Source organism: Myxocyprinus asiaticus, chromosome 3, assembly GCF_019703515.2.
Source record: "Myxocyprinus asiaticus isolate MX2 ecotype Aquarium Trade chromosome 3, UBuf_Myxa_2, whole genome shotgun sequence".
Taxonomy (NCBI): domain Eukaryota; kingdom Metazoa; phylum Chordata; class Actinopteri; order Cypriniformes; family Catostomidae; genus Myxocyprinus; species Myxocyprinus asiaticus.
The window spans coordinates 32,962,312-32,984,436 of NC_059346.1; the positions used below are offsets into that span (position 1 = coordinate 32,962,312).

At 38.0% G+C, this 22,125-nt stretch overlaps 1 protein-coding gene across 2 annotated transcripts in view; it reads left to right on the top strand.

Moving 5' to 3' along the window:
• Positions 1-20,855, top strand: part of LOC127427814 (latent-transforming growth factor beta-binding protein 3-like) — a 59,034-nt gene extending 38,179 nt beyond the window's left edge. Inside the window, exons 11-30 of one of the 2 annotated variants that reach the window (XM_051675621.1) lie at positions 127-196; positions 335-421; positions 638-763; positions 3,593-3,718; positions 4,890-5,018; positions 5,213-5,332; positions 5,800-5,922; positions 7,154-7,276; positions 7,597-7,716; positions 7,829-7,957; positions 8,286-8,456; positions 8,553-8,636; positions 8,749-8,877; positions 13,162-13,299; positions 14,785-14,925; positions 15,252-15,410; positions 15,718-15,879; positions 17,151-17,240; positions 17,354-17,485; positions 18,940-20,855. In XM_051675621.1, coding sequence (XP_051531581.1) covers positions 127-196; positions 335-421; positions 638-763; positions 3,593-3,718; positions 4,890-5,018; positions 5,213-5,332; positions 5,800-5,922; positions 7,154-7,276; positions 7,597-7,716; positions 7,829-7,957; positions 8,286-8,456; positions 8,553-8,636; positions 8,749-8,877; positions 13,162-13,299; positions 14,785-14,925; positions 15,252-15,410; positions 15,718-15,879; positions 17,151-17,240; positions 17,354-17,485; positions 18,940-19,091 — 2,511 coding nt within the window. In that variant the 3' untranslated portion in view covers positions 19,092-20,855. The remainder of the gene's footprint in view (positions 1-126; positions 197-334; positions 422-637; positions 764-3,592; positions 3,719-4,889; positions 5,019-5,212; positions 5,333-5,799; positions 5,923-7,153; positions 7,277-7,596; positions 7,717-7,828; positions 7,958-8,285; positions 8,457-8,552; positions 8,637-8,748; positions 8,878-13,161; positions 13,300-14,784; positions 14,926-15,251; positions 15,411-15,717; positions 15,880-17,150; positions 17,241-17,353; positions 17,486-18,939) is intronic. The other variant, XM_051675629.1, reaches the window with a different exon arrangement.
• Positions 20,856-22,125: the final 1,270 nt, after the last annotated feature.

The following is a 22,125-nucleotide window of genomic DNA, read 5'->3' on the forward strand; positions in this document are numbered from 1 at the left end:
AAGATTGAAAATTAAATTTTTCTGTCTAAAATACTGGTTTAGGGAAGAACAGAAATCAAGTTAAAATCACTATATATTAGGATCTTTTCACAGTTCACCGAATTGATTTGTCCATTATGTCAACAGGAAGGCCCCATTCAGACGACCACGCCCATGCAGCACTTACCAGTCAGCCCGCACGGTCCTCGCATCCCAGGTAGACTAATTCTTTAATTTCCAATTTATTAGAAATTTATCTGTATCTTTTGTTCATCTGCCTTTCTGTTTCTCCTTTGTTTTCATGTACCTACAATTTCTTTGAGTATTTATTTTGTTTCTGCCGCTGCCTCCTCAGTCATTGTGGCCAAGCCAACTCCTCCTCCCATATCCTGGGTTCCCCCAGAGACTGACTCACTGGAGGTGGCACAGACGCAGGTCTCACGTGAGTTCCAATTGTTGAACTCTCATTCAACTGTCAGATAATTGCAAAATATTTGTCTACGCTAAATTCCTTTTGGTAATTTACTGAGAATAGTGGGCCACTCTGTAAATGTGCTAGCATTTGTGCATTCAAACAATTTTGGGTATGCTGTATTTTTCTCGTTCATCAGTGTGTTTTGTGTGTGTGTGTGTGTCTGTCTGTGTTTGTGAACAACAGCAATGGATGACTGCAAACTGAACAGGAATATATGTGGTCATGGAGAGTGTGTAAACACACAGAATGGTTTTGTGTGCCACTGTTATGCCGGATATCGACCACATGCTCAGAAAAAGAGTTGCGTGGGTAAGTACACACGTACTCTACAACCAATGAAATCCCAGAGTGATGTATCCTAAATTAAAATACCCATATCTGCTGTAACGATGACAAGAACCCAAGTGCAGTTTATTTACAAATGTGATAACCAATAACCCTAACTACAAATGTGAAAAATAAACATGAACTTAACTATGACTTGACTATAAACATGACTTGACTATAAACGATATATGTCGAGGGACCGACAGGCCAAGGCGAAGTCCAGGGCTCGGAGGGTCCAGGTGGGGTCGGAGGGCTGAAAGTTCCCCTTGCCTGCTCAGGAGAACTAAGGGTGGGAACCATCTCCTGGTCCAACTGCTCAGGTGTTGCACGTGGCATGGAGCAGGCTGAGGAGTTGCTGTGACGTAGCATGGAGCAAAAGATGGCGCTAGCTCAGCGACCATGTCTAGGAACTCTGGCAAGGAGCCGGCCATGACGTGGAACTCTGGCTCGGCATCCGCCTCCCCCACAGTGAACGTGGAACCAATGATATGTAGGGCGAGGTCGATATATTGAGCCAGGCTGAGGGAACTGCGACCACCAGGCATCAAGGAGGAGATTGGCTCACTTAACCCCACCGTAAAAATGTCCTTGAGGGCGACCACATTAAAATCCACCTGGCTGGCCAGAGCGCAAAAGTCCTCTACGTACTCCTCCAGGGGACGATTCCCCTGACGTAGCCGAATGAGCTTAACTGCTGGGTTCATAGTAGGTCAAGTATTGTGTAACGATGCGCTGGCGATGACGAAGATGAGAAGAACCCAAGTGCAGTTTATTTACAAACGTGATAACCAATAACCCTAACTACAAACGTGAAACATAAACATGAACTTGACTATGACTTGACCATAAACATAACATGGCTTAACTTGGCTAGGAGCAAAACACATCCACATACATTTAATACTTGACAAAGACACAATGGAAAACATGAGGCTTAAATACATGGACATGGGGGAACATAAACCAATGAACAAACAGAACTGATAACAAGATAATTAAACAATAAACCAATGAAAATATGACACATGAACATGGAAGGGAAAACATGAAAATCACATGACAAGGGAACAGGAATTAAACTTTTCAAAATAAAAGACATGAATCAACAAAATACACATGACATATCCCCCCCACTAAGGGGCGGCTCCCGACGCCCCAACACATGAACAAAACACGTAAAACATGACATAAATTCATAGTTCTGTAGGGAACTGGGGGGGGGGTGTCTTGAGGTGTGGGGCGTGGTAAGAAAGGGCGAGGGGCATGGGACCAGGGCAAAGTCTGTGGGGGGTGGAGCCATGAGAGGCTCGAGGGGCGGAGCCATGGAAGGCGGAGCCGTGAGAGGCTCGAGGGGCGGAGCCATGGAAGGCGTAGCCGTGAGAGTAGCCGAAGATTCGAAGGGCCAGGGTGGAGCCAATGGCAGGGAGGACCAAGGCATGCTGGAGGCTCGGAGGAGCAAGGTGGAGCTGGGGGATCGGAAGACTGAGGTGGAGCCGGTGGGACTGAGGACCAAGGTGGAGCCGGTGGGAAGGAGGTCCCCGGTGGAGCTGACAGATCGGAGGGACGAGGGGCAGCCAGAGGGTCGGAGAGCCAAAGTGGAGCCAGGTGACCGACAGACCAAGGAGGAGCCGGAGGGTCGAGGGACCCCGGCAAAGCCGACAGGCTGAAGGACCGCAGTGGAGCCGAGGGAACGCCGAGCTGAGCCAATGTCAAGGGACCGACAGGCCAAGGCGAAGTCCAGGGCTCGGAGGGTCCAGGCGGGGTTGGAGGGCTGAAAGTTCCCCTTGCCTGCTCAGGAGAACTAAGTGTGGGAACCGTCTCCTGGTCCAACTGCTCAGGTGTTGCACGTGGCATGGAGCAGGCTGAGGAGTTGCTGTGACATGGCATGGAGCAAAAGATGGCGCTAGCTCAGCGACTATGTCTAGGAACTCTGGCTCGGCGCCGGCCATGACGTGGAACTCTGGCTCGGCACCGGCCATGACGTGGAATTCTGGCTCGGCATCCACCTCCCCCACAGTGAACGTGGAACCAATGATCTGTAGGGCGAGGTCGATAAATTGAGCCAGGCTGAGGGAACTGCGACCACAAGGCATCAAGGAGGAGATCGGCTCACTTAAACCCACCGTAAAAATGTCCTTGAGGGCGACCACATTAAAATCCACCTGGCTGGCCAGAGCGCAAAAGTCCTCTACGTACTCCTCCAGGGGACGATTCCCCTGATGTAGCCGTATGAGCTTAACTGCTGGGTTCATAGTAGGTCAAGTATTCTGTAATGATGCGCTGGTGATGATGAAGACGAGAAGAACCCAAGTGCAGTTTATTTACAAACATGATAACCAATAACCCTAACTACAAACGTGAAACATAAAACATAAACATGAACTTGATTATGACTTGACCATAAACATAACATGGCTTGACTTGGCTTGACTTGACTTGACTTGGCTAGGAGCAAAACACATCCACATACATTCAATACTTGACAAAGACACAATGGAAAACATGAGGCTTAAATACATGGACATGGGGGAACATAAACCAATGAACAAACAGAACTGATAACAAGATAATTAAACAATAAACCAATGAAAACATGACACATGAACATGGAGGGAAAATATGAAAATCATATGACAAGGGAACAGGAACTAAACTTTTCAAAATAAAAGACATGAATCAACAAAATACACATGACATCTGCAGTGCACTAAAACATCTCTAAATATAAAATATCCACACATAAACATTGTAGTTATACACACACTGATAGATAGAATCCAAGATTATATTTCTGTCTCACTGTCTGTTTAGATGAAAATGAATGTGACTCTGAGCCATGTGGTAGGGGCACCTGCATTAACACTGTTGGTTCCTACCGATGCAACTGTCACCCTGGCTATAAACTTGCAGTGCCTCATGGGAAACGCAGATGTATTGGTGAGTGTCCATCGGAGTTACTATTTATTCAGCCATTCAAAGGTTCTTTTTGACAGCTACCATAATTATGACCATTTAGACCCCGTTTACACCTTGTATTAAGATGCGTTTCGGGTGATCCAATCACATGTGGTCAGGTGAGACACATGGGTGTTTACACCTGGTCACTATGTCAGTGTTTTACTGCATCATTTTAAAGCGCAACAAAGTCAGATAAGACAAAGAAAGTATGAAAAATTGGTGTGCTGTTTCTCCCAGATGCGGTTGAAATTTAATTTAAACACAAACATGTCAAGCTGAATTATCCTTTATTTTAGTTATTTTATTTTAGCCTCAGACCCTGTTTCCACCTGGTATTAAGATGCATTTCGGGTGATCGATCACAGGTGGTCAGCCCTAAATACAGGTCTAAACAGGGTCTAAAACTTTTTGTGATCGGATCACAAAACCACATACGAATGTAGTCAAAAACGCATGTGACCACATCACATTTGAGGTCTAAATGCCTGTATGCATCCCGGCAGCAGTGAAGTGCCACCCCTCACCTTTCAGTCAACTGATATGCTAAAACAAGAGTTTGCCAGTTACAAGTGGCTTTAAAAGGATATAACCATTCGATCTGAAAATTGTAAAAAGCGCATACATACACAATCACGGATCTTCTTTAGTGTGTCTGATATCAACGCAGATGAGAGCACAAACACCTGAAGCTTCTTTAATACAGGTAATCCACTAAAATAATGGATAATTCTGCTTGACATGTTGTGTTTGTGCTTAGATTAAATTTCAACCGCATCTGAGAGAAACAGTGCATTTGTTGCACTTTATATCATGCAGTAACATGCTGTCATAGTGACTGATGCATGTCGTTATGAAACAGAGACCCTCTCCTCCAAATCCGAACACAAGTGGTCACAAGAGACGCATTTAAGAGACTAGATGTCAACAGCAATGTGTGTCACCTGACCACATGTGATCGGATCACCTGAGACTCATCGTAATACCAGGTGGAAACAGGGTCTCAGAGACACTTGTGTTATGGTGTTTACCTGTTAACTACCAGATGCATGCCCAGTTAGAGGCAGATGCTTTATGTTAATTTCAAACAACAATGCCTGCTACTAGTAAGAAATAAATGGTGGCCAACACTTGTTTTCATGAATGTTTTCAGATGTAAATGAATGCTCTAGGCCCGATATCTGTGGAGTTGGAGGGCAGTGCACTAATTTGCATGGTTCCTATAAATGTGAATGTCTGCCAGGCTTCAGGAGCAAATCCCGCAGACAGCCTATCTGTGAAGGTGATAACACCCACTTACACACATGCACACAACTACATTATTATGTTATTTAAAGTTTAACTGTTGATGTTAAAAACAATTCTGATTCATTCCCCTTCCGCATGTTCTTTTTTCTTAGGAGACACTTTTGATTGTCTTTGATTGTCTGTAACAGTTTGAATGTTGTCTCTTTCTCTCTCTCTCTCTCCCTGCAGACATTAATGAATGTTTGGACCCGAATACCTGTCCTAATGAACAGTGCGAGAATACTCTTGGATCCTATGAGTGTATACCCTGCCAACCTGGACACCAAGCACAGGGAGGAATGTGTCACGGTCAGAACACACACACAGACACATACACTTGTGCACACACATGTAACCACTCACAAACACAAAGAGCCCATGTTCATAGACAGATTTTAAAAAGTCTTCATCTCATGTGAATGGTCATGATAAACAGATTTGTCTGGAGTGCTATTTATTTCTTTATATCTAAAACGTTTGGAATGAGAAAAATGAGTGCATCTTTAATAACTGTGTATGTATTGTACAGTATGTATGTATCCTACAGTAGCGTCTGCAGTTCAAAGCTCTTATTGCAGTCTAATGGCTGCAGCGGGGGCTTATAGAGTAACATTTAACATTTATGCCATTATGAAAACAGTACCAAAGCAGTTGCTAATGTTAACTGTTAGGATGACAAATGTTAGTTTGTGCTAGTTTTTTTAATTTATTTGACATTAGGGTAATCTTACAAGGAATGTCTAAGTGTGGTCTCTCTCTCTTTATCTGCCTATCAGATATCAATGAGTGTCAAAAGCGTGGTGTCTGTCTGAATGGCCGCTGTGAGAATTTGCGGGGATCGTATCGCTGTTTCTGTAATGAGGGCTTCCTGCCTGAGGCTGACAGCAAAGGCTGCAGAGGTCAGTGGCACGCAGCCAAAAAAAACTATATAACATGGTGCAAGATGGTAACTTAATACTACCATTGATTAATTTTATTTGTATTATATAATTTTCTGCACAAGTTCATTCTAGAAAAAAATTGTTACCAACATTTACATAACAGATTTGAGCAGATGTGGATGTGTGTGCTTGCAATTACAATGGGGTTTACAAGAGTCCACTTGAGAGTGCTTTTTTAAGCATTTTTCTAATAAAAAAAAAAAATTCAATACAAATTATGTTGTCAGCATTACAGTTTTGAATGAAAAGTTGAATTGAAAATATAACATGAATTTCAGATTTGTCAGTATTTGATAGGTCTCTCTTTTGCAGAAATGATAGTTCACTTACAAATGAAAATTCTCTCATCATTTACTCACTTTCATGCCATCCTAGATGTGTATGACTTTGTTTCTTCTGCTGAACACAAACAAAGATTTTTAGAAGAATATTTCAGCTCTGTAGGTCCTCACAATGCAAGTAAATGGTGACCAGAAATTTCAAACTCCAAAAATCACATTAAGGCAGCATAAAAGTGTCCATATGACTCCAGTGGTTTAATATATGTCTTCTGAAGCGATGCAATCACATTGGGTGAGAAAAACTATATATTTGGGTTTTTACAATAAATCTCACCTTTCACTTTCAGAATTTGAAAGAATGTAAAAGTGAAAGTGGAGATTTATAGAAAAAAAAAAGGACTTAAAAAACGTATCTATTTCTCACCCACAATATCATATTGCTTCTGAGTATACATATTTAAACACTGGAGTCATATGAATTACTTTAATGCTGCCTTCATATGATTTTTGGAGCTTGAAAGGTCTGGTCACCGTTATTCTTCCCAAATGGTCACCAAATATTCTTCTAAAAATCTATCTCTGTGTTCTGCAGAAGATAGAAAGAGTCATACACATCTGGGATGGCTTGAAAGTGAGTAAATGATCAGTTAATTTTTATTTTTGGGTGAACTATTCCTTTAATGACAGCATGCACAAGTTATGCAAGCATGGAGATCTTTTGTACAAAAGAGTTAACATGGTCATTTGATTAGCATTCTAGAAATGGCACAGAATCTTAAATATGTCTTATTCAATTTACATCATAACATTATTTTTTCATATTCCTAAAATTAAAATTAGATTTTAAAACCCAGATTTTCAATGTGGACTTTTGAACCCACTGTATGTATTTATTGGTTTGTCTACAGACATTAATGAGTGTCAGGATAATCGTCTTTGTGCTAATGGTCACTGCATTAACACGGAAGGATCGTTCCGGTGCCAGTGTTACCCTGGTTTCCAGCCTACACAAGAGGGAAGCCACTGTGAAGGTCAGCTATTACCAACTAATGTAACACTCCAAACTCATTTTTACAGATAACACTGCACATTTATGCAATACGGTACGAAAGCCTGTGCCTTATTGCTTGTTTATTAAATGGTTCCTACATATTATTCCGTAGAAAAGTGACATCCTTTCATTAAAACATATTGTCCATGACATGTTTTAATGTCTAATAGACTAATAGTTTACTGCTGCGCAGTAAAATACAGAGTAGCTAGGAGAACAGTTGTTTAATCAAAGCTTGTTACTTTATTGTGTATTTTAGCACAATATTGATGAGCAAGATATTGTTTTTGATCTATTTAGATATCAACGAGTGTGAACGAGCCTCCAATTGCCAGCGAGGACGCTGTATTAACACAATGGGTTCCTACCGCTGTGAGTGCCAGAAAGGATATATGCTGGTCAGTGGTCGCCGGTGCCAAGGTATTTATACACGTACATCAACATTCAAACCTAGTACAGACACGCATAGATACAGAGATTTCTTACTGCCACCCCAGACTTTGTCCTTGTTCACCATTTCTCACTCTCTCAGACATAGATGAGTGCGCTGTGGACAGGAGTCTGTGTCAGCCTCATGGTGTATGTGAAAACAGACAGGGTGGATATGTGTGTGTATGCAACGATGGTTTCATACTATCTGAAGACAAACACAGCTGTGAGGGTAAGAGGTTTTTTCACTTTTTAAAAGGGATAGTTCATCCAAAAAACAGAATGTTAGCCTAAGCTGCCAAAAACGATGCCATAAAAGTGAGTCACCATTCTAAGGCTAACATTCTGCCTAACGTCTCATTTTGTCTTTAACAGAAAAAAAAAGTCTAATAACATGAGGTTGAGTAAAAGATGGCAGAATTTTAATATTTGGGCTAACTATCCCTCAACAATAGTTTAAGTGTCTGTTTTTGCGTAAAGAAATTGCTTTGTATTACAGAAGTCTTTGTTAAACAAAAGTGTGTGTGTGTGTGTGTGTATGTGTATGTGTTTCACCACAGAGGTTGAGTTGGACCTGAATTACAAGAAGGAATGCTATCTAAATCTGGATGACACAGTGTTCTGTGACAGTGTTCTGGCAACCAATGTTACAAAGCAGGAATGCTGCTGTTCTATTGGTGTGGGATGGGGTGATCACTGCGAGATCTACCCCTGTCCAGTCTACCACTCAGGTTAGATTAAGAGAGGTCAAGATTTATTCATGAATGGGTACATTAATAGATAAGTAGATTTACAAGTGTTGGACTAATGGTGTCTGTTGTTTCTAGCGGAGTATCACTCTCTTTGTCCAGTCGGCAGAGGATTTTACCATGAGGAGGGAAAGATAGAATATGGATTAGCAGTACACAGAGGTACATGTGCACATATATGTGTAATTCATCCATACAATACATACTGTACACACACACACACACACACACACACTAATAATAAACATATGATTCTTTGTTTTTCTCTTTGTAGACATTGATGAGTGTGTCCTGTTCTCTAATGAGATCTGTAAGGAGGGACGTTGTATGAACACACAGCCAGGCTTTGAATGCTACTGCCAGCAGGGATTCTACTATGACAGCAATCTACTGGAATGTATCGGTAAATTCATTAATGCACACATTTGCTTGTTCATATACACACTGCCAAGAACATACAGACAATTTCTCATGTCTGTTCATGCAGTTTATAAACACTCTAACAAGCCTTTCCGTAACAAAACTGTCCATACCAATGCTTTTCATAAGACTCTTCATTGTGTTAAGTACTTTAGAGTTTAATATAACTACTTCAACGTTTGGTACATGCAAAGAGCTAATTTGATCCTTATCTGCTTTGGATCAATACAATATGTATTGTAAAAGGAACTATACAAATATTATATTGAATCGATTCCCAGATTGAATCCTATAATTAACGTTTACAATACTATAAAAGGATTAGTCCTTGTAATTATTCCTTGGTAAATCAATAAATACTAAATAAAATTAATCATTTATTTATTCATTCAGTTTTTATCATTTACTGTTTTTTAGTTTAGACGTTCATTCGCTTGTAAAAAAAAAAAAGTACAAATGAAAGTTTGAGTGCATATTAGATTACTTAACAAAAAATATTGAAAACAAGCATACAAACAGCTATTTTTCAGATTGATACAGCTAAAAAAGAGTTTTCTGTGGTGATATACTGGCCCATACTGGTAGAAAAACAAAATATTTTTTTCTGTCAGTAGGGGACAGTGGAATACCACACATACAACAATCCGGAAACTTCCTCTGAAACACACAAACACACTGATAGCGTATCATTCGTTCAATTCATATTCAAAAACAAAAAAACGACTTGATATTTCATTTTTTGTTTATAAAACCAATATTAAAAAACAAATAATTACTTTTGATTTAATGATCAAGTTAAAAATAGGACATTGGAAAAATAGCCATAGGACACTTTGCATTTTGATTATTTGATTTCACATATATATATGGCATGACTATTTGATTCATGCCCCAATATTGGACCTGAAACGCCCTTTCTTCTGATTGGTCAACCTGCACCGTCGTCTTTCTCAATGCTGTGAGACAGAATAAAGGTTTTCTGCTGTTTAACCCTTGTGCGTCCATAAAAAAAAAGTTACTCAAAGTTACTCAGGTCCTTTGAGGACAAAAATGTCCATAATATTATATATTGATATTATTTTCCACTTTCAATGAGTTAATTTTTTTTTTTAGCCAACATCAGTCCTGACAACAACTACCAACTATTCATTCATTTTCAGGATTTTAACCCTTTAAATGCCAGTTTGTTTATATAATGCCACTGTTTATATTATTGGACTTACTGTAAAAATCTCACCTGTAGTAAGTCTGTCTGCTCATTGGAAAGTTACTACAACCTTTGGAATGTGAAAATAATGTTTTCGTTAATTTTAGTGATTTTTTTTTTGCCCATAATATAAGTGAATACTGTACATTCATATGCACAGCCATCACTCTGGTGATCTACTAAAACCTGTGAAATGTTTTTTTTTTTGTTTTGTTTTTTTGTTTTTTAAATAATGTTTTTTTTTTTTTCTAGATAGAACATAGATATGCTTCAATAGTCTTATGAGTGCATGATTATTTTCATCATCTCATTTAAAACCATGCCTTTTCAAACCGAAGCAACATCAGAGACCAGCAGGTGTATGTGTAGGGCTGTCAGATAAATCTGACTATTTGATGAGAGAAATAGCTCGGCTGCAATAAACGTGGCACGTTTTGGAGAATAAATAGTAAAGAATTTAATATTAACTGAGACAAATTTATCTGAACAATTAAACAGCAGAGAACTTTTATTCTGTCTCACGGCACTGAGAAAGATGACGGTGCAGGTTGACCAATCAGAAGAAAGGGGCGTTTCAGGTCCACCCATGTGTGTGAATCAAATATTCATGCCATATATTAGTGAAATCAAATAATCAGAATGCACAGTGTCCCGTAGCTATTTTTCCAATGTTCTATTTTTAACTTAAGCATTAAATCGAAAATACAAAAAACAAGTCAGTATTTGTTTTTTTTAAAGGTGCAACATGTAAGATTCAGAAACCCTTGTTATTAATGACACCTGTGGCCGTTAAGTGAACTGCAGCCAGCTACCTATTGCTCGTGCTCGCGCTCATGCACACACTCCATTGGGACGCGAGCATCAGCCAAAACAATGATGTAACGTACAAAGAGACAACGTGATTCACCAGCATCATGCTGACAGATGAAGTATCATAATTAAAATTACACAGTTATGATTGTTTTACTACCAACTTTGAGACTGAATATTATATTTGACTCTCCAGTGCTGGAACAGGGCGAAAACAAAGTGTGGATATAGGTCTGACTATGCGAGACTGTAGTTTGAAGTAATCACTTTTCTTTGCAAGATACATTGACTGCATTTATACGATAGCCTATGTCAGCATTAGCTAGCTAGCCAGCTTTATCAATAGCTGTTAGTTAAATTTGGTGGATGATGACAGTATCTGTTTATAAAATAGACTGTACATTATAAATATGTTGACACAATTCAGTATTGATGTGATTCCATCATAACTGTCATTTTGATATATCGATGTGCTATTGTTTTATAATAATAGAATTAATATATTTTCTGTATAACCAATGGAGCTTTTTGAATTATCTTGAACGTTGTCTAGTATTCATTTCATGTGTTATTGTAGTTTACCTTGCTGAATAATTACAGATTAACATTGTTTATGACAGTTACTGTGCAGGCAAGATCAAGTTAGCTAAATTACACAGATCAGTCCTTATGGCACTATATTTCACATGCTTTGCAGTTATGTAAGCTTACCTGTCCAACAAAAAGAATGGCAGTTCAGGGTCGGTTTCGATCCCCAAAACCGAACGAAGGTCCCTCCAAGAATCAAATGCCCTGCTGATGTTCACTCTAGTTTTCGCTCGACCACGATCACGTTCCCACTTAGCCAGACTGGATTCGGTAGATAAATGTTTGTTTGTTTTGGCTTACTCAGAGTTTGTGTAGGAGTCGGTGTTGTGCTGGGAGCCGGTTGTTTACTTGATTCCATCTCTATGATAACATTACCTAGTGTTGCTGTTTGTTGTCGCTGTTGAACAGGGTTGGGGAGTAATGGAATACATGTAACGGGATTACGTATTTAAATACAAAATATAAGTAACTGTTTTCCATTACAGTTACAATTTAAATCATTGGTATTTAGAATACAGTAACATTCAAAAAGTATTTTGATTACTGAAGAGATTACTTTGCATTTTATTGTCATTTGTTTCATTTAATATTTAGTCCTTTCAGATGGAAAACATTTATACATATAAATGATGCGATCCAAAGTGCATTTGAACAGCGATGAAACACTTTCTTTATGATGTTACATTCATACGAGTAGATAGAGAAGTAAATTTGAAGTAAATTTGGAGCAGAAGAAATAGAAATAAACCTTGTGTAAATTGTCAGCTTTACGCTAAGCTAAAATGCTATTTCTAGCCATTTTACATGCACGTTACCAGGCACGATCATATTTGTTTATCAAGAAAATTCAGGTTAGATCATAATTTCTTTTTTTCTAGTAAGACCTTTGATATTAGGGCAAAAATCGTATTCTTGATGATAATTTTTGTATTGTTTTCCTGTAAAAATATCTAAAAATCCTTAAAACAAGATCAATTCGATTTATCTTGTTTTAGAAACAACACTGCATAAGATATTTAGGTTTTTCAGAGAATGTATTTTTAACGTGTATTTTGTCTTACTGTACTGGCAGAGTTTTTATAGTAAAAACAAGTGAAAAAATCTACCAGTGCTGAAGAAGTAATCCAAAGTATTTAGAATACATTACTGACCTTGAGTAATCTAACGAAATACGTTACAAATTACATTTTACAGCATGTATTCTGTAATCTGTAGTGAAATACATTTCAGAAGTAACCCTCCGAACCCTGCTGTTGAATAGCGGAAGAGAAGCATTGAGGCAAGGCTCTCGGTAGTGCGCATAAACATCACATCCTTTGGATTTTCCCGGCAAAAGCGACCCGCTCCCTTCGCATGAAAATCAGTCTACAGGCTTTAATAGGCAACCTAAGAAGTCCGGGAAGGGCTCATTTTTTAAGTTGCATTACAAACCGTTCACACATTGGCAAAATAAAAAAGCCAAATATTACGTGAAAGTTGTTACATATTGCACCTTTAATATTGGTTTTGTAAACGAATAATAAAATAACAAATATTTTTTGTTTTTCCAATTTTGAATTCCTAACTGATTATGAAATGAACGAATGATACATGGATTTTAAACCCTTATATTTATCCAACTCAAAACACTAACAATTCGTAAACCATTTTCTCTCTCTATAGATGTAGATGAATGTCATGATGAGTCCCTGTGTACAAATGGACATTGTGTAAACATTCGAGGCTCTTTCTACTGTACCTGCAATCCACCCTGGGTCCCTGACGCTGCTAACAAAAAGTGTGTCTTTCCCACAGTCACAGGTATGTGTGTATAAATGGGTGTTACACAAGTAGTAAAGATTACATGTTAAAAAGTTTTTGCCCCGTGAGAGACTCGAACTCACAACCACCAGATTATGAGATTGACGCGCTGTCTACGAGTGCTATGAACATCATCCTCGTGGGGTGTATTATGTAGACTCAATGACACATACTTCACGCAGACGCGAGCACTTGGTAAATGCTTTGCCAATGCATAGTCCGTTTGAACATACTTGAAGTGTTTTCTTGCATTACTTTGACGGTAATAAACCTCAGTACTCAAAAAGGTGACAGAGTAATTATCTTGACAAGTTTTGTCCATAAAACCAGATGTGTTGTTATTATTCAGGGAAGTTACTATAGAAATATTGAATTTAACTTATATGTTCAGCAACACTACTTCAAACCGTTGACTTGAAAGAGAAAACTCACAGTAGAAGCCGACAGTTCACACTAATGTCCGCTATAGTGGCTCTTGTGGCAAGGCTTACATGTGACACGTGAATGCAACACAACTTGCTTACATGCGTTGTGTTATGAATTGTATTCTGACACATTGGAACACAATGATGCACAAAATCGAGCTGGCGTAGTTAGAATATAAAACCGAGTGTGACAAATATTGTTTAAGGTCTCCTACTGTTTTTCAACTTGAAATACATGTACAGATGAGACCTGCATAAATGCGACATTTGTGTTTCTCAAACCATACGAAATATAATTTTATTTACAGTCTCGTTAAACCCCCTAGCAATCTGTAACCTAACTAGCATAAAAATATTTCCTGTAACTTTTATTTATTATTTGATGCTATTCATCTGTAATTAGGTGCCATTTTCTCTATTTTTAATCAGTCAACAAATTTTGGGGCATTACTACTTCAGTCATGCTTTCATGAGCACATGGTTGGAGAATTAAGTCTAAACCAATTGGTTTAACTACAAAAGTATTGTTAAAGAAAATCACTATTTTAGAATCAAATGTCTGAATATTTAGTTAAATTTAATTCTATATTTAGTTAAGCTATCCTACATCAGATGTCCCTGAAAATCCAGTTTAAGCTGGTAGCTGTGTTTTGGAACATGGTAGCTGGTTCAAGCTGGTCCTTAGCTGGTCCAAGCTGATCTTAAGCTGGTCCTAAGCTGGTCCAAGCTGGTCATGAGCTGGTCTAAGTTGGTCCTTAGCTGGTCAACCAGCTACAATGTTCCAAAAACCAGCTTGACCACCTTGAGCTGGTACGACAAGCTGGTAGCTGGTCTCCCAGCTTGGACCAGCTAATGACTAGCTTGGACCAGCTCATGACCAGCTAGAAACTAGCTACCGTGTTCCAAAACACAGCTACCAGCTTAAGCTGGATTTTCCACTAGGGGTCAGAATTTTTAACAGTTGTCTTTGGTTAATGCTGGCATCATGTTATTGTTACATATCCTTACTCTTTTAAAGGTCATATTTCACTGTTTTGAGCATGTGTGTGTTTTTCCGTAGGTGTGGATGAGTGTCAGGACCCTGCTAATTGCAAAAATGGCCACTGTGTAAACACCCAAGATTCCTATTATTGCATCTGTACTCCACCCTGGATTCTGGCAACCGACCGTAATGGATGTGTTACACCTGAGGAACAGGCAGGTGAGTAGGGCTTTACAGGATCATCACCGTCACAACAAATGGCATGAAGAGTTGACTTGGAGGAAGAGTTGTTAAGAGTGGAACAAATAGTGTACAGAAGGTTCTGTGAATGTATTACACAATGTTTTGTATAATGGTGATGATTCTCAGAGTAGTTTGTATTTGCCGTGTCTACTTTAGTACTACTTCAAATAATGATAAACTCTTAAATAAGTATAAACTTTAATTGAAGTTCTCGCCCAAGACTGTGTGCTTCTTATGCCTCTCTCCTTGTCTTCCTCCCTCCTTTTTTCTCTATATCTCTTCTTCTCTGTATATCTCTTTAGTAACGGGTGTGTCTGTGGTGCACCTTTCAGATGTGAATGAGTGTGAGGACCCCTCCTACTGTAGGAACGGGAGATGTGTCAACACTCCCGGCTCCTTCCACTGCATTTGCAAGCAGCCTCTCACCTTCAGTGCAGCCCTCAAGCAATGTGTCTATGATGGTGGGTATCACAAGTCATTTGTTCTATTTACAGAATGCATGCCTGTGATTGGTGAATACATTTGGTCCACATGAATAGCAAATGTATTAATTTTTAAGAGAGATAGTCTTCGTATGGCTTTGCAGTCCATAAGCTTTTGCGCTCTCCTCTAAGCCTTGCTTCACCACATGACTGCTGAGCATGGACCATAAAAGATGTTATTTTTAGCAGTATTTGCCTTGGATATTCTTTCTTCTGTAAACACTCCATCTCTGTATTTTGTTTACACTTCTATATTTTCCATCATGCATCTCTCTCTCTCTCTCAGACCGCACTGCAGCACATAAAGATATATGTTTCCAAGAGGTTGATGAGGATCTTATGTGTACTATGCCTCGGAACGAGTTAACGGTGACCTATTCTGAGTGCTGCTGTCACTATGGTCGTGGCTGGGGTCCAGAGTGCCGTACCTGTCCCAATAGAAATTCAGGTAATGCACAATACTTCTCCACTCCTGCAGGAGCAATATCGATACATTTATGTAGCACTCCCACTGATCAACTCATGTCAGTAGTCACTTTCACACATACAGCCTTTTCCAGAAAATACCTGAAATAATCCGTTTAGAGTTCACGTGTGAACACGGCCCATTACAAAATACCTGTATGATCAGCTCTGGCAGTGAAATGGAGATGGCAAACAAGTGGTCAAAGTGAAGCTAAACCTTTAACTCCACTCACCTGTCTCTGTCATTCACACACAAGACCGCACTCAAATGCGCTTTGCCCCTTTTCTTTCACGAGTCGGAACAGAGTAACAGCGACAATGGCCCCAGCTCCATTGCATCTATGTTTATACCTGTCATGCGTCTCCTAGAACAGGAGGGTGTCATCAGTCAACCTTTATGTTGTTCCAAACCCGTATTACTATCTTTCCGTTGTGGAACACAAAAGGAGATGTTAGGCAGAATGTTAGTGACTGACAGTCTCCATTCACTTTCACTGCATCTTTTTTCCATATAACGAAAGTCAGTAGTGACTGAGGCTAACTTTCTGCCTTACATCTCCTTTAGTGTTCTAAACGGGTTTAGAATAACATGCTGGTGAGAAAATGATGACAGAATTTTTATTTTTGCGTGATCTGGATACACAAACACACACCCCATTGAAATAAACCAGACAATATGTGATTATTTAAATTATAACATTAAGTACATAACTAAGGTAAATAATTATGGTGAGGATCATACCTGGCCCTGCTACTACATTGGCCATTGTGAGCAGTTTCAGGGATTGGACTCTCCTTATTGTTTCAATTCTCTTTTAAAATGGGATGTTATGCCAGCAGAACTTGAAGCACCAACTGTTATTTTACTCAAAAGTGCAAAAAACAAAAACAAAATTCTAAATCCATAAGAAAGGTGAACTACGAGAAATTCAGCTGAAGTTGTGTTATTTGACAAAGGTCAAAATAAATGAGAAGCACTGTGAAAAAACAACACATATACCACAATCACACATAATCCCATGCAAATGGGATTAGATTTTTCAGAGATCCCCTGAGTTAGCAAAAAAAAAAAAAAAATTCAATTCAATTAAATTGGTAATTTTCTCTATAATTTTGCTACTGAGGTCTTTATCAAGATTGATACTGATTTTATAGTAAATGATTCTGGTTGTCAAAATATTTGTAAAGTAAACATGCATAAGGTAATGTAAAGTAATTTTACTCTATTTATTTTGTTGGTGTGTGTATGTGCAGTGCTTTTTAACAGGTTGTGTGAGATGCATTTGGATACTGAGTCTGATGGAGAGGGGGAATTCTTGGCAGCTTTCTCCAACTACAACCCAGGTGACCCTGAAACAGCCAATCATGACTGTGTCATTCACCTTGAGCTAAGCAGAAAGTTAATTCAGTAACAAAACCGACTGAATGTTCCATTACTCTTTCTGTCACTTGTTCAGATGGAGACAGTTCAGAAGAAGACTCAGATGAGTGTAGCTGTGCTAATGGTCGGTGTGTGCGATCCTATCTGGGTACAATGTGTGAGTGCAATCCTGGATTTGTACTGGATCACTCACGAACACGCTGTACAGGTGAGTATTAATGCAGATAGTCAAACACAAGTCAATTCAATTCCTACATAAAAGTTTTAAACGGGTCATGAAACCTCAGGGAAACCTCTTCACTGAGGTACACTGATAATGTAAGTAAAGTTTTTTTGCCACACAACAGTCATAATTTAGTAATATATGATCATTGGCCCTCTGTCTGAAACGCACGGGTTTGGCCTACATGCCTCCTTAAAACCTCAACGTAAACGCGCACTGTTATGATTGGTTAACATTGTGCAACCCCTCAAATATATATAAATAACGCACATCCAGCACATTGCATCCGTATATATACACTGTTCATCTCAAGCACATCAGCACCATCAGCTATCAAACAGTCATGACATTTGAAATATTCATTAATGAAACGGTTTACTTACGTTTTTGATTGGGTCCAAGTGTTTTTAACTTCCCCATCCTTCAATCACAGTTACTTTGCAAAGCTGAATCATATTATGACTGCTTCACAAGCAATCCACGCTGATATGAGCTGAAAAAAACACACATACATAGTCCAAAGCATGGAGAATAGACGTACATACATACAGCATCACATTGCTGGAAACGCATCAAAACGTTCAAACGTTGGACATTCTTCTAGGGCATGTTTAAATACACCAACAATTAAAAATAGTGCGGATATGCGAAGAACATGTTAATGATGCGTTTGAGCTCAAAAGAGCAAGAGGCACAGCAGAAAATGGTATTTCCGTTTCAGAGTTGTAACTTGACACTGCGTCTTTTAAAAGCAGCGCCCATATACATGACAATGGTCAAAACATTCTGTGTAGTGCATGTTTATATACAAAAATAAATCAAAATAGTCCAGATGGGTCTGCCTTTGGTGTTCAGGAATAGTTGTGACCTTTCTGTCCTGCTATCTCTCAGTATACGAACTGAAGCACCAGTTGGTGAAGCCAAGGGTGCGATGACATAAAGTAGGCGGTGATGTTTTTCGTTGTAGAGGCGGTCATGAATTAATGGTCCCCTAGTGACATAGGGAAGTCGCGGAAGTAGAGAACGAGGCTTTCAATAAATGCTTTTATTGCATTGGGGATTAAGTTTTGAGTTCTAAGATTTACTGTATGTTTTTTTAGTACAATTACCTCTTATGTCGAAATATCAAGGAAAATGTTATTCCTCATGACATGACCCTTTTAAACTTGCTGGGATAAGTTCATTACACTTTACTGACCCCTTTGAATTTACTTACTAACGAAGAAAATCATACGCATTCATAAAATCAAGTAGAAATTATAGAATTGAAGTTAAATAGATAGAAAGATGTTGTTATACATACAGTATAAGATGATTTGTTTGGTTATGATATCGACATGATGAAGACGCAGTGTGCGCACACACTTTCCTATTTTTTTTTTTTACTAAACTGAGGTCACCCTGTCTGAAGTTGTCTCCTTCTCTCTTTCTTTCTCTAGATATTGATGAGTGTGCAGGGCGAAGCTCAGGGCAGAGCCCCTGCAAGAACGCACGCTGTATTAACACCTTTGGCTCATTTCAATGTCACTGTAAACTTGGATTTGTAGCGGCACGCCGACCTCATGTTTGTATACGTGCTAGGTCCCAATAACGGCACAGCGGCTCATCCACCCTATTCTCAAACACTTCCACGCACAAACAGTCTCTTGTGCCCTCACTCTTTTTATGTACATACATAAAAAGTGATATGCCACCACTGATACACATCATCAAATCTAGTGTAACTGCATTTACAAGCAATTTCATGTGTTCACCCTGTCATTCCCTTGTACGTTATTTTGGGAATGTGAGTTAATCACCATTAGCTTCTTAAATACAAATATCTTGCTATTTTGCATTTATTATGACTTTCATGCGTGTTCCTTCTTCCATTTAATCTGTTTGCACCCATTTGAAAATGCGTTTGTCATTGAAAGAGGAATTGCCTTTGGATGAAATGTGTATTTTAAATTTTGGTTTTTATTTTTTGTAATTATGTTGCTGCTCTGCAAGTTATAGGTAACTTTAACATAGCTCACCATTTTGTTAAATCATTTGTTTTCTCATCTATTCCTCTTATTATTTTTTTAAGACTTAACTTTGTAAGACTTTAAAGTAAATCTTTTTTTTTTCCTTTGGTTTGTGCCCAAAGCTCTTATTCAGACAGTTTGATACAAACAATGATTTGATTTTTGTGTTATTTCTTTGTTTGTATTATTGTTTTTATTTGTCTATTGTTCACCGGTGTTTTGTTCTATTAATTTGCTTTGTATATTGTTTTTACATTGTTTTCTTTATTTGATAATGCAACCGTCATTTTTCTTCAGTTGCACTGAGCATGTAAGTTAGTGTTCTTCTGAAGAAATGTTTGCCTTTCTTTGCATTGCTCCATATCTCATTTAATTTGCCTCTGTTGCCTGTTTACAAATGAAGTTAGTCTTTGAAAAAGATGGCAGTGATAATTTTGGTTGACCAAACCATTTAAATTGTGCAAAAATGTTCTATTTAAATAGAATACAAGAAGTTTGTTTTAAATTTCTTAAATACATTTGCCTTCTTGCCGAGACTGTGGGAGACATGGGGAAAGGCAGAACAGTTTAGACCTAACTATACAAGCTCCGTACTTTAACAGTAAGAAAGATGCTATTTACCAAAGAAATGAAGATGAATTTATAAACGAGAAGGAAGTCAAACCCTTAATGTTCAGTGCTATATGACTTTGATTCTCTCTCTGTTTGTTCTTTCTTTTGTTAATTATTATTATTATTTTCAAATCAAGGTTGGGTTAAAACAGGGTGCTTTTGGTAAATCATTAGGAATGAGATCAAATTTAATAATTTAATATAATTTTTTTAAAAAGAAATGTTTGCACATGCTTTGAAAACAGAACAGAGATTTTAGGTTTTAGCAGCTTCACAGGGAGGGAAACACTGTTTGTCAGTTTGGTTGTCCCTCTTTATAGACATTATAGTCTACCAGTCGATTAAAAAAAAAGGTTTCATTTTGTAAAAATTAAAAAGTAATTAGTAATGACTTTAAAAATAACATTACAGCCTCATTCTTTCATGAACTACCAACTGTGGTATCACCTGATCAGACAATTTGGGTCTCAAATGGGATGCATAAACATCTGTGTTGTTTCCTTACTACTTACTAAAAGAGAGAACAAATTAACAGAACTACTTAAGAAGCTAAGCTGAACAAAATGGTCAGCTCTATAATTAAATCATGAAGTGCTTGCAATACAGTAAGGTTGACTTACAGGCTTACAACAGAGATAAATTGAATATGCTGTACATAACCAAGTGCCAAACTGAAGGAAATCTCAAATGTATTTGATGGAACTTGTTTATAAAATAAAATATACTACACCATGTGTGAGCTCATTTTACCATTTTCTTACAATCTACGTTTCAACACATTGTAATTGAGAAAGTGTTTTTTCTGTGTTGTTCCACTTCCCCCTAGTGGCAAAAACAAAAACTATTTTTGTGTCTACCACTAGGAGGCAGTAGAACACCACAAATACAACATTCTTATAGCTGTTCCTGAAACACAAGAACATTCATAAACCGCAAAACTTTCATATTAATAAAATATCTTAGATTCATATTCGAAAAGCTGGTATTGTAATGTAGGTTTCCCTCTGTCTATCCGTCTGTAGATGTGGATGATAGCCATTACGCCCCTTGTGTAGCTCAACTATAGTGTTTACAACAACATACCCTTGACGCCGCCAACAACGCGTCTTCGTTTTCTTGTACACATATAGATTTCGCAAAGGAAAACTGTGAGGCTGCCCGTGTGAGGCTGGCGCTTACGACCTTCAGATTATGAGACTGACACACTGCTACCCGGCCATAAACTGACGCTAGTACGCAGAGCTAGAAGAAAACCACCACAAACCGTAAAAGGGACGCGGGTTCGAATCCAGCTATGCAGTATAAACCTTTATATGATATCAGTTAAAAAATCATTATGTGATTTTAATCTGGTGACGTTTCGTGCATGACGGTACACCCTTAAGAATTATTTGTACAGTTATTATTGTTTGTGTCGCTATTAAAACGATTGTTATAAATAATGATACATGGAATGGTATAAATGGTGTAACAATTCTTCTGATGTGTCATTAATATTGGAAAATGTTATTTATTTTATCAGTACTAAACTGATGTATGATATAAATGGTGTAACAATTCTTTTGATATTTCAATAATACTGGAAAATGCTATTTTTAATCTGTACTATAATATGTGATTTTATGTTTTAATGTCTTGTCAAAGAGCGAACATGTGATTATTGTTTTTATTGTACAAGTTGTTTTTTTTTTTTTTTTTTTTTTTGTCACCACCATTAAAATGCTTGCTTTACTATAAGTATAGTAAAAATATACAGTAAGTGCAAATGTATCTCAGTAATAATAATGTGAGGAAATACTTACAAACCTGTTTGAATTAAAATGTGTACTAGAAAAAACACATTTTATAGGTTATACTGTATATAATTACAGCAGTGCAATTTGTAAACAATTTACTCACTATATAATTAGGTTTTTTTTTGATAATCAAATGATAAATATATAAATAATAATAAAAATCATTTATAAAACATTATTATTATATAAAAACTGTAAGCATAGTGCA